Source organism: Stylophora pistillata, chromosome 11 (genome assembly GCF_964205215.1).
Source record: "Stylophora pistillata chromosome 11, jaStyPist1.2, whole genome shotgun sequence".
Classification (NCBI taxonomy): Eukaryota; Metazoa; Cnidaria; class Anthozoa; order Scleractinia; family Pocilloporidae; genus Stylophora; species Stylophora pistillata.
In genome coordinates this window covers 23,162,800-23,175,519 of record NC_142529.1, presented here as the reverse complement: position 1 = coordinate 23,175,519, position 12,720 = coordinate 23,162,800, and the positions used below count along the sequence as shown (strand labels likewise).

General features: G+C 39.9%; 1 protein-coding gene across 1 annotated transcript in view; it reads right to left on the bottom strand.

Moving 5' to 3' along the window:
- The window catches only part of LOC111336685 (AP-3 complex subunit delta-1), a 31,806-nt gene that overhangs the window by 4,506 nt on the left and 14,580 nt on the right, over positions 1-12,720 (bottom strand). Inside the window, exons 22-43 of the mRNA XM_022942820.2 lie at positions 12,429-12,522; positions 10,856-10,951; positions 10,208-10,256; positions 10,025-10,099; positions 9,292-9,370; positions 8,567-8,626; positions 8,377-8,465; positions 7,895-7,986; positions 7,100-7,184; positions 6,088-6,153; positions 5,816-5,897; positions 5,142-5,308; positions 4,689-4,739; positions 3,942-4,025; positions 3,571-3,768; positions 3,331-3,381; positions 2,899-2,960; positions 1,989-2,064; positions 1,315-1,366; positions 642-730; positions 274-359; positions 58-115 (exon numbers count right to left, since the gene is read on the bottom strand). Coding sequence (XP_022798555.2) covers positions 58-115; positions 274-359; positions 642-730; positions 1,315-1,366; positions 1,989-2,064; positions 2,899-2,960; positions 3,331-3,381; positions 3,571-3,768; positions 3,942-4,025; positions 4,689-4,739; positions 5,142-5,308; positions 5,816-5,897; positions 6,088-6,153; positions 7,100-7,184; positions 7,895-7,986; positions 8,377-8,465; positions 8,567-8,626; positions 9,292-9,370; positions 10,025-10,099; positions 10,208-10,256; positions 10,856-10,951; positions 12,429-12,522 — 1,841 coding nt within the window. The remainder of the gene's footprint in view (positions 1-57; positions 116-273; positions 360-641; positions 731-1,314; positions 1,367-1,988; positions 2,065-2,898; positions 2,961-3,330; positions 3,382-3,570; positions 3,769-3,941; positions 4,026-4,688; positions 4,740-5,141; positions 5,309-5,815; positions 5,898-6,087; positions 6,154-7,099; positions 7,185-7,894; positions 7,987-8,376; positions 8,466-8,566; positions 8,627-9,291; positions 9,371-10,024; positions 10,100-10,207; positions 10,257-10,855; positions 10,952-12,428; positions 12,523-12,720) is intronic.

The following is a 12,720-nucleotide window of genomic DNA, read 5'->3' as shown; positions in this document are numbered from 1 at the left end:
GCCCCGTATGGGCAAGGATGGACTTTTACCGCAAAAAGTAAACAAAAAGTAACAAACCTTAACAGAGCCCTTGTGCACAATAGTTCCACTTCCAAGAAGATTGGTAAAATCCGTGCTAAAGACAAACAGAAGAGTTACGTCACAAAGTGATTTCAGAAGAAATATGAGGCTAGCAAAGAAGATTCAATTGATAACAATAAGCGAAACAAACAAACAAACACACAAACAAACAAACAAACAAGCAAATAAAAACAACAAAAACTTCACGCATACCTGGACAACGGCGTAGAAATTAGAAATGACGAGCAAGGTAAAAACAAAGAGAAATCCATCTTTTCACTAGTTGAGCCTTCGTCATCCTACAAAGTAGATGTCAAAGGCGACGGAAAAAATTGAGAAATTAAGATTTGTTCGTAACAAAGATTTCCTCGCTGCCTCGCGCTCGAGACAAGTGGAATAACAGAAAGGCACCCAACCAGACCCCCATATGTCCAGGCATAAGCGAGCATCTTCTCCGAGTCTCTCCTGCCCCACTCCAGCCTTTTCAAAACCACCCTCCCCCTCCCCCGTCCCCTCCTCCCCCCTCCCCTCCTTCCCCCCTCCTATCGGCAAGATATTCTTGTTATAAATGAGTGAAGTACCTTGATAACGTAGGTAAGTGTTCCTCTCAGTTTCTGTGCCATGTTTATGCTCTCCACAGTGAAGGCAAACTGTCCTTCATTTGACGATTCTGCGAGATAATCAAGAAGTATGATTGGTTAATACACACTAGTGACATCTTTGTTCACACTCATCTTTATCCAGAAGAGACCTATATTCGAGACTTCGATCCCAACTGGACAAAATTTCTCACAACTTTTTATGTTACCTTCAATGAAGGAACAGTTCGTCGAGAGGGTCACTTTTCCAGTCTTCAAGTTGTCTTTTTTGAAGAAGGTTCCTTTCTACATATGTTATCTTCGTTGAACAGAAACGCTATTGAGGGGACACTTTTTATGGTCTTCGAGGTGTCCCCTGAAGGGAGGATCCACTGTCTTAATGGGACGCTTCTACTTAGGGGACACTTTTTGTGGTCTTCAAAGTGTCCCTTGATAGGAAGTTTTACTGAATGGAAGGGGCACTTCTATTCAGAGGACACATTTTGTAGTCTTTGGTGAATAGTCAATTGCAAATCGTTTTGTTGAGCAAGGCCATTTAAGAAGTTTAGTGTAAACAACGGGAGAGACCTAGTTAATTTTCATTTATTCAAATAGAGAAAACTTATTAAAACCTTAACATGTAACAGACAAGCAGCAGTTATACATGATCACTTACCTGGCAAAAGATGAAAAGGGACTGGAACACTGTCACGTGACGAAGATCCGATCTGTGAATGTAAGGCGTTGGTAAGGTCACTCAACAAAGACACATTTCACCATTATATCTTAATTATGAATTTCATTTTCACTCCACAGCTCTGGGACAACTTTACTGCATGTTAGTTTTTCTCGTAAGAACTTCAGCGTTTCACAAGTGAAAATACTTTTGTAAAGTTTTTGAGGAAAAATGTGGTTTTGTTGAGTGGCCAAACTTAAATTCTTAGTTCTCAAGTTTGGAGACGGAGTCCTGAGCATGTAATCTCGGAAGTTCCACGTTCAAATCCTCAACTTCGCTCACAGAAAAAAAAAAAAAAAAGAGCCAAATGGTTTGCTTGCAGCCAGTAGTGTAGAAAATCTCCTGAGATTTTGCTCAATTTGCCTCTCAAGTCTATCGTAAGTAACTGGCTGAGGCAGTTGAAGGGAGTGCTCCACACCGAATACCTTTCCAAAATAGAGGCAGTGTTCTATTCTATGAAGGTATCAAGTCGTAAGAAGTCAAAACTAGAGTTGTGGCATTGCTAATTTTCACACCTTTCACAAAGGTCCAAACTGAGCACGACATTAAGAAATGAAGTTTGGCCTAGACGGTATGGTTACACAAGACAAAGAGAGCTATGAATACTAACTCACCGGACGTATCAGTTTAGTGTTAAGTGAATCTATTACATTAAATTCCATGGACTTGATGTGACGATCCGACAAATTACTGTGAACACAAATTCGGAGAAGAAAACATGAATTAAAGTGAAGTTCTTTTCGATTGTGTTACGCATAATCGAATAAAGGCTGATAGTTTCGAAGAAATCTGTTTTTCGCTCCGACGAAGGGCTAACGCTCGAAACGTCAGCTTTTGTAATCGTTACGGTGGCCAATTTACCACTTCAACTTTGTTGATATATCCAAATTATTACCTATAATCGACAGAGAAACTGGCACCCCATTCAGGGGAAGTGATAACACTCCAATTCTGTTTACGTTACAAAAACTGAGGTTAGCTTAAGCTGGATGGGAGACTTAGCTCCAGTCAAAGGCCCAGGTGAAGTCCATACTCGAGCCAAGTGTTCCATCTACCTGAACTCATCCTATTTCCAAACTTACTACTCCCCCCTGAATACGTTGCTAGTCCATCGCATGGCTACCCCTCAGCAGTTCATCGAACTTCCTTGCCAAGTCGGCAGCCATTTATACCCCTGGTACCCATATATACCCCTGGTACCCATTTATACCCCTGGTACCCATTTATACCCCTGGTACCCATTTATACCCCTGGTACCCATTTATACCCCTGGTACCCATTTATTCCCCTGGTACCCATTTATACCCCTGGTACCCATTTATACCCCTGGTACCCATTTATACCCCTGGTACCCATTTATACCCCTGGTACCCATTTATACCCCTGGTATCCATATATACCCCTGGTACCCATTTATATCCTGATATCCATTTCTACCCCTGGTACCCACTTATACCCGGTAGATAATCTACAGTACTTTTAAGGAGAAGATGAACGTGGGTCATATCCTTAGTCAACACTCACCTGAATATAACGGACACTACTACTTGGTTTCTATTTTGTGTGGTTACTCTTGTCTCGTACATCTGTAACAACAAAGAATTCATAAATTCAAGATTAAGTTAGCTACGTCTTGATATATTCTCATTTAACGCCATAACCTGTTGACCTCAACATAGCTCTTTGATCACCAACTAGAGGAGCCGTTGATTGTTAACCAAATTCTCCTTTATTAACACCATTAGAGATGCATAGAGAATAGTATGGAGAATATACATAGGATGCAAAGAGTTAATACTACTTTTCGAGAATTTGGCGGTAAACGAAAAATTAAGTTTTATATCTAATGAATTTAGTGAAAATATTTTTACTTTTCTTGCAAATGTAATTGCCCCCACCCCTCCCCCCCCCCAAAAAAAATATCGACGATATAAGAAACTGAATTAATTTCCTTACCAGTCTAAGGGAACCGTTTTCGGCAAGAACTTTGTACGTTATGATGGCGGGCTGAAACACAAGTTATCACATCATTAATACGAACACTTCCTAAAAACATCGAACACTAAAAACGTCTCGGGAAAAATAAACGCTCAAAGGGGAATCTCTAAGAGTAAGTAGCATACAGGCGGGGGGGGGGGACGTTCAATACAATGCTTTGATAGGGGTAGGGGGGTGGATGTTGACCTTGTATCTTACCTGCTTCTTCTCCTCTTCGACCTCTATGATTGATGGTTCATCCTGGTTTTCTGGTTCACCCGCAGGGGTCTCCACTGATTCTGGCTTTTCACCAGTTTTACTCTTTCTCTTTTCTTTCTTTCTCTCCTTTTCATGCTTCTCTTTCTTCTCTGATTTATCCTTACGGTGTTTTCGTTTCGATTCTTTAGTCTCGGATTTCTGAGGAAAGAGAGATGTTTCCATGTAATAAAATATTCCCTATTGGCTTTGACGATGAAAGGTTAAATGAAAAACGTCAACGCGGCAAAGGAGCTGCCTCACGTTTCTCATGTAAGAGAAAAAGGATGGAGAAAATTGATAAGAATTTAAAATGAAGAATTTGAACTCTGTACCTCAGATTGTTTGGCATGTTTTTCTTCTTTTCGTGCCTTTTCTGCTGCAGTATCAGGTGAGGGTGTTGAGGCTACTTCCGCAGGCTTGTGACAAAATAAGTTAATCAATCAATCAAACGTTAAATCAAACCATACATCAATAAATCAATCAATCACTACATCGATACATCAACAAGTCAGTTAGTAAGTTGGTCAACCATTCAGAATGTAAGCCAGTCAGCTAATCAGAGAGTCAGTCTGTTGGTCAGTCACTTAGCTGGTGACAGTCCATTAGTAAGCTAGTCACTGATTCAGCAGGTAGGTCAGTCAGTCAGTCAGTCAGTCAGTCAGTCCGTCCGTTGGTTGGTCTGTCAATGCGTCAGTCAGCCAGCTTAACAGTGAGTCGGTCAGTTAGTCAGTGGGTGACTAAGTGAGTCAATGATTCGATCAATCCGACAGAGTGATTAGTGAATCGATCTGTAGGCCAGTGAGTTAGTCAGTGAGTTAGTCCTTTCGCCATGCCCTAAGTCTGTCTGTCCGCCAGCAAAGCTCAATACCTGTGAGTTGGTCAGTCGGTCAGCCAACCAACCGTTCGTCTGTCCGTCGAGCCTTCTGCACATCGGTCAGTTTGCCGGCAAAGCTATCTGTCATTCATGATTCAGTCGATGAAGTTTGTCCACAAACCAGTAAGTAAACTCAAAGGAATTAACGAAATAATTGTTCTTCGCGTAAGGCTAGCAAAAATATTACGTCAATTACACAGCTTACCTGATGGGAAGACTTCTGTGGAGTTGAGGAAAGCCAAAAGTCCATATCATCCTACCATGTGAAAAATATCAAGGTTTTGAGATGTCATGGAAAATAAAACATTTTACCACAGAATATGACTAGAGTGTGACAACATTAACAGTTAAGACTATAGCCTTCGACAAGGCCCTCCTTATAAGTGTTTCGGTACGAGCGTGTTTTCACCCCCGGGATAGTGTGGGGCCTTAAGCAGGATGCATTGCGGCAGAAGTGGCCTTTCCCGGTATTTTCTGTATTAGACGAGCGGGCGAGAGATCTGAAAGGAGTCTGGCACTGATACTGAGTACTAGTGCTGAACCCCTGAAAACCTCTCCCCAACTCGTCTCAAATCTTCCCGCAGACGGAGAAACGAGCGCCCTGCCGCGCTAATAACGAGGGCCTGTTTACTGTCTAATATCGGTTCGGTTTACACACCTGAGGGTCACTGGGTTCATCCACTGAAGGTTGAAAGTCCTCAACCTCTGTTATCGCTTTCGTGGGAGTTGTTTTTTCACTTTCTTGATGCGAATCATCTCGTGACGGTGATTCAACGTGATCCACTTCTCCATTAAACATCAGATTATCCTCAACAGGTTCTGCACCTAAGTAAAAAATACAAACAAATCAAAACAAACAAATAGAAAAATACAATCAAAGAGTTAATTCTTTAAAATGATATTACTCATTTCTTTGTTGAGTACTGCTGAGATTCTGGTATTACATCAGGTCAGACATTGACACATTGATACACCACAAAGGTAAAATCTACTTCACCACGTGAGCAGGACGCTGGAAATCCATCACAAGGTTCCTGTCCCCCGCCCCCCACCCCTGCTAGTACCCCTTTATGCTTGTAGGCATACAATGTGAGATTTAAGTGTCCTGTGCAGGAGCAAAAGACAATGATTCCACCAGGGCTCGAATCCAGACCTCTCTATTAAGAGTCAAGCGCACTCAGCACCAAGTCACCGCGTCTCCCACGGGCAGTCGCAAACTGGGTACTTCATGAATATAAGTCACCACCTACTTACGTAGACAAGAAACTTGGATTTCAAGTACTATTTGATGAGTTCTGTCCCAGGGAAGTTGTTCTATTTGAAAAGAAGTACCTTCATCTTCATGGTGATGCCGATGTTTGTGTTTTGATTTCTTATCTTTGTCGTCCTTATCCTTCTTATGCTTGTGTTTGCCCTAATAAACGAATACATGGGGAAACGAATTAATGAATAAGTACCTTAAATACATAGATAACAACAACGACTCGTCTCCAATCTCCCCGCGAAGAATCGCGCTGCTTAGAAGAAGACATTTCATGGCATTTAAATACTTCACATTTAATAACTTTAAAATAATTATTGCCACCTAAATGCTGTTAACAAACCTTTCTGCCTTCACTGTCCTTTCGATGTCTTTGTCTTTTATCCTTCCTATGTTTCTTGGGGGTTTCCTAAAGTTGAAAATACGATACGAGCTCAAAGGTTACTCTCTCGTATTTTAGCGTCCTAAATGTTAACTATATCTAACTGAGGATTTCCTTTCTCGTGAAGGTACACAACGGTTCCAATAAACGCCGGTTGGCGGCGGTCTTTAGGCGCCTGTAAAACCACTTACTGCTGTCTGTCTAGAGTGGGGAACAGGCTCTCCTGTTTAGATTTCGCCTTCAGGCCTCCGTTTCCGGGTATCACCGCCTATTTCACCGGCAGCTTACGGAAAACGTTCTGGAAACCCCCGAGTTCAGTACGTATAATTCAATAAAAAGCCATAGTTTCCTAGCTCTCAAATATGACTTTAGTATATCGAAAGTTTAGAGCGAAAGTCCCGAAAATTCAGGTGGTAGAAATAAACGAGTCACATTTAGTTAATAACGCAGACATCACGACTAAGAAAAATTAAATTTAATAAAGGGTTGTTTATCTCCCATAACTAGTAATAGTTATCACTAAGCTGCCCCCGCAGTAAATAACTGTTTCTAGTTAGATAACCTTGTAGGTAGCAGACCTCGTGGTCAATTGCGGTTACCCGACAGCACTTGCGCTCCTCTTTGTTCAAATTGCGCGCATGACTTGCGGTTACCCAAGAGAAATTGCGCTTCTCTTTGCTCAAATCGCGATTTTTCCCAGCATATACAAAATAACTAATATATTTCCTTATTTTTTCTTGTATATACACGCACGAGATTACTGTGTGGTGGATGTCCTCCCCTGGGGTGGGATGGGTGGGTTTACAGGGCCCGCGGTAATTGGAGCAAGCTGTCGCGGTGTCCCTGCCTGTCGGCAAAAGTTAAATAAATGTGGGAACTTCATAAGGTTTGGCCAATAAGCCACATACTTTCTTTGGAGAAAGTGATCATGGTAGACCATTGAAAAATAATGTAAATAAGTTCTACTTCTGACCTCATTCTCTCCACTATCAGCCGGCTGTGATTCTAATACAACTCGGTGTTGTCGGACAGGCAGAGTTTCGTGAGCTTCAAGAGGCCTGCAAATCAATTGAAAGAAAAACCATTCAATCTTTTTAACCTTCTTTTCTTAAGAGTACAGTACACTTATACATAACACTTTTGCCACACAACTGTGCGATCTAAAAAAAAATTAAGAAAATAAAGTGATGCCAAACGTAAGTGTTGCAAACATAACATTATGCAAAAATTTATAGGTAAGTGACCAAAACACTTATGCATATGTATATTTCTTAATCACTTTACTCCGTAGCATCAGCATGGATAATCTCCGTACTGTTTTCTATACATTTCCTAAGGTACTGAAAAGGAGAATTTGCATAATAATCAAGAGCTTTTGTAAGTTGGTAATCATTTCCTCTATTATCGTGACCTTAAAGGATCCCTTCCAACCACAATACCCTGCGCGCCCAAACAGAAAAAATAATTAAGAAATAACTAGGCAAATAGAAAGAACAATAAATTTGGACCGCGATTGAGGAAATTCAAGACCTCAGCGAGGCAAATGTACTCGGATGAACGAGGATTTCTTTCCACTTCACGACTTGTCCAATACCGAATGGCAGAGAAAATGGCGGATTTCACATATCGCGCGCGCGCAATGTATTGTGGTTGGAAGGGATCCTTTAATGTGTGATTCAGGGGTGATGCTGTAAGAAAATAAATGCTGGTCAATCTTAGGGTCAAAACGTGAAAACAGAGGAAGTACAAGTGACAGAGTCGGACATACTTGCTGAGGTCGACATCCAAGAGTTTGTGAGGGTCACTCGTAGGAATCTCGTCGTCATTCACTTTATTTTCATGATCTGACTCATCAGCTCCCTAACCAAATAGCATTAAGTCATTAAAAAGCTGCTTAACTCTAAAGAGAAAGTAGGTTTACTGAGGCATCTAGAGTCCAATAAGTCATCTAACAGAATATTACCCTATGGCCAAAGAATCCCCCTAAGCTAGTCATGAACCCGCATTCAAAAACCGTCAACACTGAATGGATCAGGCGAAGGAAAGAAAGTAAAGAGGGCTTAGTGCGGTGAAGGAGGGGGAGGGGGAAAGTGGGAAGGGGGAAACGAAGGGGAGAGGGGTCCGTTGGTGACACACGGACCCATACTTCGAGCAAAAATTACCCATCAGCCTAACCAAACTCAGTCAAAAAGTACATATTAATTATGGTACAAAAGTAACATGCCATCCATTTTAACACAATAATCATACTTCAGGTAATTCTCCAGCCCCGGTTGGGAGCACTTCATATGAGATGCCAAGATGTGGCTCTTCTTCATCTGTCCTACTTCCTTTGCGACCTGATAACAGAGGGAAATAAATACAACTTATTCAATGGTTTCAAATGTAGTGCGGGCAAATATTTTGCCACAAGAAGAAAAGCGACCACAAAAATACAAACCTTTCTTTCTTCTCTTCTTTAACTTCTTAACCGAAGCATATTTCTTGTCAAGTGCCATACCTGACGACAAAATTTACAGTGAGTGAGCGAAAGGAAAGAGAAAATTCACTTTGAAGTTAAATGATACAGAAAAAAAGACTTTATCAGTGATAGATGGGGGCCATTTTTTTCTGACACAACTTTGCAAAAGTTAAGTCTCTTGCAAATTCACATCAAGCAACTGATTGTTCATAACTTCAGAGAGATTATTTTGATTTAATCCCGCTTACAGTGCAGCCGTCCAATTAAGGCAAGTTAGCGTTACAAACTCGTGATCGTCAATCCGGTCGGCCATGTTTGATTTAGAGTTAAAGTGAACCGTGGGGAGGGGGGGAGCGGAAAGACCTTCCCATCCCTCCCTCTCTTTTCTTTTGACCACTCTTCACCCCCTTGGAGGAAATTTCTTTTTCTCCCCAGCCTTCTTCGGCCGTAAAATCAAAGATGATAGCTAAAATTTTGACCAAGAAAACATTGAGCACTCGCTCTTCAAATTCACGCCAGCTCCGCTGACTAGGTTTAATTTGTAAACGGATATGGTTTGGAGAGCTGCACACAATTTAAGTAAAAATCGGTGGAACCTTGTCTAAGAGGTGAACCAATTTTAAGACTTGATCAATATTATGATTTCTTTGAATTTCTTTTTTTCACGATTGAATTTCATGTTTAATCTATCAAAAGACTCCTACCTCCGGACACTTTTAGTGAAACAGGCAGGTCAAGGTTAGTCACAGGGATATCCTCTACTGCCATTTCTTTCTTTTTAACCTGAGAAAAAAGAAATACAGGTAAGCAGGGGTTTTAGCTTTATTAACTTTTTCCATAGGCAGCTGCCAATGACGTATAGGCGGCTGTACCCGAAATAAGGGGCTGTAAGGTGAGACCCAAATACGAGAGCCTACGGCGCCACCCCATTCACGCTCCTTGATAATGTACATTGGCCACCGCTAGGGTTTTCAAAAGCAACTCAATTTATCAAACCAAATTTACTTTACGTATGGTGCAACATTTTAGCACAACGGAACTCAAGCTGACCATGGTAACGATAAATAAAGGGGGAAAGTTTCTAAAGAAACTGTGGTGCTGCGTCGGTAGGAACAACGAGGTAATTTGGGTTTTATCGACTGAGTTGATAATGTAATTTGGCCACCGTAAAGAGTTTCAAAGCTGACGTTTCGAGTTTTCGTCCTTCCATTCGCTCTGACGAAGGGCTAATGCTCGAAACTTCAGCTTTGAAATTCTTTACGGAGGCCGAATTACATTATCTACTGAGTCGATAAAACCCAAATTTCATGGTAATGATGACCCACACGATGACAAAGTCATCCAATATCAAATTACTTTGAGTAGTCAGACGAAATGAAGCGCTGGCTTTTCAACTGGCACAATAAATACATGAAATTGGGATTCTTTTCATTTTACCTTCCTCTCCTCCCGGGATGACATCTTCAGATAATGAGGATTACTCATTTGTTCTTGTTTTCTCTGTTCACGTCTCTACAAATACAACAGAACGGCCATCAGGTTGGCACCAGTGTCATAAGCAGCAGGACAAAAATAAACACAAAGCACACCGTAAAGTAAGACAAAGAAGCAAAAATTTACCCTCTGCATTTCTTCTTCATCATCTGATACATACTTCTGCTTCAGTTCTCTGAAAATTTCCAAAACAGTTGTTTTAAGTTAAGAGAAACGGAGATTGAGTGGTCGCCTAAATTGCCAAAAAAAGAATGTCAGCCATACTGCTTACTATAAAAACAAGTCATGTGGGAAGCGGTTTAGAGAATCATGTAATAATGCACACAGCATGTCTTTTTCTTCTTCTGGCAACCAATTTTATTTCTGGGAACCATCTTTTGATTTTAGCTCATCAAATAGTATCTTTACAAAAATTTGAGCTTAGAGCCTTGGAAGACTTTAATCTTAGAACGTTTTCCGCTAATTGAGTGTTCACTTGTATAGTATTAAATATATTAATCAGTAGTTTCACTAGCAACCTTTGTGGCTTCCTTTGGTGTTGATGTATGGGATCCCATGAAAATGGGTTCCCACTCCACTGATGAGCAATCTCGTGATCAGTGGGTAAAAAAGGAACAAAGCATATCCAGGGGGGTGGGGATGAGTGTGTAAAATGAAAATAAAAGTTAGGTGTTAAAATTGAGGGAGCAACTTCTGTAACAACAGCATGCTCCTAAACTCAATTTAAAATTGTAAAAAATATATGAGTGTTCACTTAGTCATTTTAAATCATACTTGTGTTCATTTGGTGTGTCAAATATTGCATCAATCTCCTCTTCCTCTTCAGAGCTTTCTGATGGTGGGTCATTTATCCATTTATCAAGGTCAAGCCTAAACAAAAAAAACAAAAAAAAACAAACAAACAAAAAAAACCAACATATATAAGAAATAAATTTTGTTGACTACATAATTACAAGACTCACTACTATTTTCTTTTGAACAATCAATTGAAAACTTCTAAAATGAATCATTCCCTCCCCTCCCTCCCCCCCCCTCCGAGAAACATTGGCTGCCTGGCTCCGCTAGCCCCTATGGTTATTCCAGACAGCCAGTACTCTATTTGTTTTCAATATTGTTTTTTTTTAACTTGACACAGGCAAGCGAGTACAAATAAAGACTGTGGTTGTTGTCGTCACTGGGTGACGAAAATTCACCCAGACATAAGATACACATTTGAACCTTTCCCTGGCATTGCATCCATTTTCGATATCAAGATTTAACTGTAAAGCGACACTGTACTCGACATCAATTTAACATTAAAAAAAAAAAAAAGTTCATATAGTTAGAAGTGAGTTGCTTTGAATTAACTCATCAGGAAAACAAAAGCTAAGCCAAGAAATTTTAAATCAAAATATAAATATTAAGAGATAAAAATAAGAGACCAGTGATTCAGATCGTCATCGGCCATCGGCATTTTGCCGATTGTTTTTGTAAATGTCCGATAGTTTACGTTGAAAAACTGACAATTGGCCGAAAATATTCGCATAAATAGGCATTAAAACGGCCCATCGATTTGTTATTCATTTCATTTAAAAATCTTTTATATGTTTCGAAAGTAATATCACGCTTAGAATTTCTCATGGCGTAACGATATCGATAAATTTGTTAGTTGGCGGACATCTTGACTTGATCGGTACCGACAAACGTGAATATGAAATCAAATTTTGTTTAATTTGGGATGTGTGATAACTGTAATTTTAAATGTGTGTTTTTGTATAAAAATTTTACTTTATCGACTTTAAAATGTTTATATTTACATGTGTTATTGTATTATAATGAAAACACTTCCAACAATTCAGAAAACAATCACGTACGTGTATTTTGCGATTTGACTCTTCAATGAGAATTGTTTATCTGACCGCCCGGGAAGATTTTCATAAAATATTCGGTTTTACATCAATACTTCTGTATGACGACGCTATTTTTTACTAAAAATATCTTAAGAACAAACACATCTTGTCATGTTTTCTTTCACATAACTTTTATTAATTTATTTATCTATATTATACCAGTATAATTATCCTTTCCCATTCTCAAGTCATATTTACAGGAGCACTATCATGAGCCAACTATCATGATACAAACTTTAGAATAGATCTGCTCCCCCCCCCTTTTTTTTTTTTTACTGGAAGGGGCTACTTACCCGGACACAGACTTGTCCCCTTCTTGAGGTCACTAAGCTTCGATAAATACATTTATTTTCACTAAATTTCAATTGTCCGAAAATTTTTTCCTCAATTCAGACAATTGTCCTAAATTTATTTTGGTATGTAGAGTAGAATCACTGACTGAGAAAGCCTCAACCTACCCTTCTGGAATCTGCACTTTCTTCTGTGCTTTAGCAGCAACTGGATTTAGCTCACCACGAAACAATGAAGATACCTCCTTAGTGCAGGCAACACCTGATAAAGAAACACACACAACAAGGATAGCATTACATCCTGAACAACCTTTCACCCCAGAAAGCAAAGGAAAAGGATATTACATTGGAATGCCCTTAGGCTTGAATGAACTTCGTAACAGCTTAACTGCTTATTGAGCTTATGTTTATGAAAAAAGAAACCTAACAAAAGACAAAACAAAACAGAGACAAAACAAAA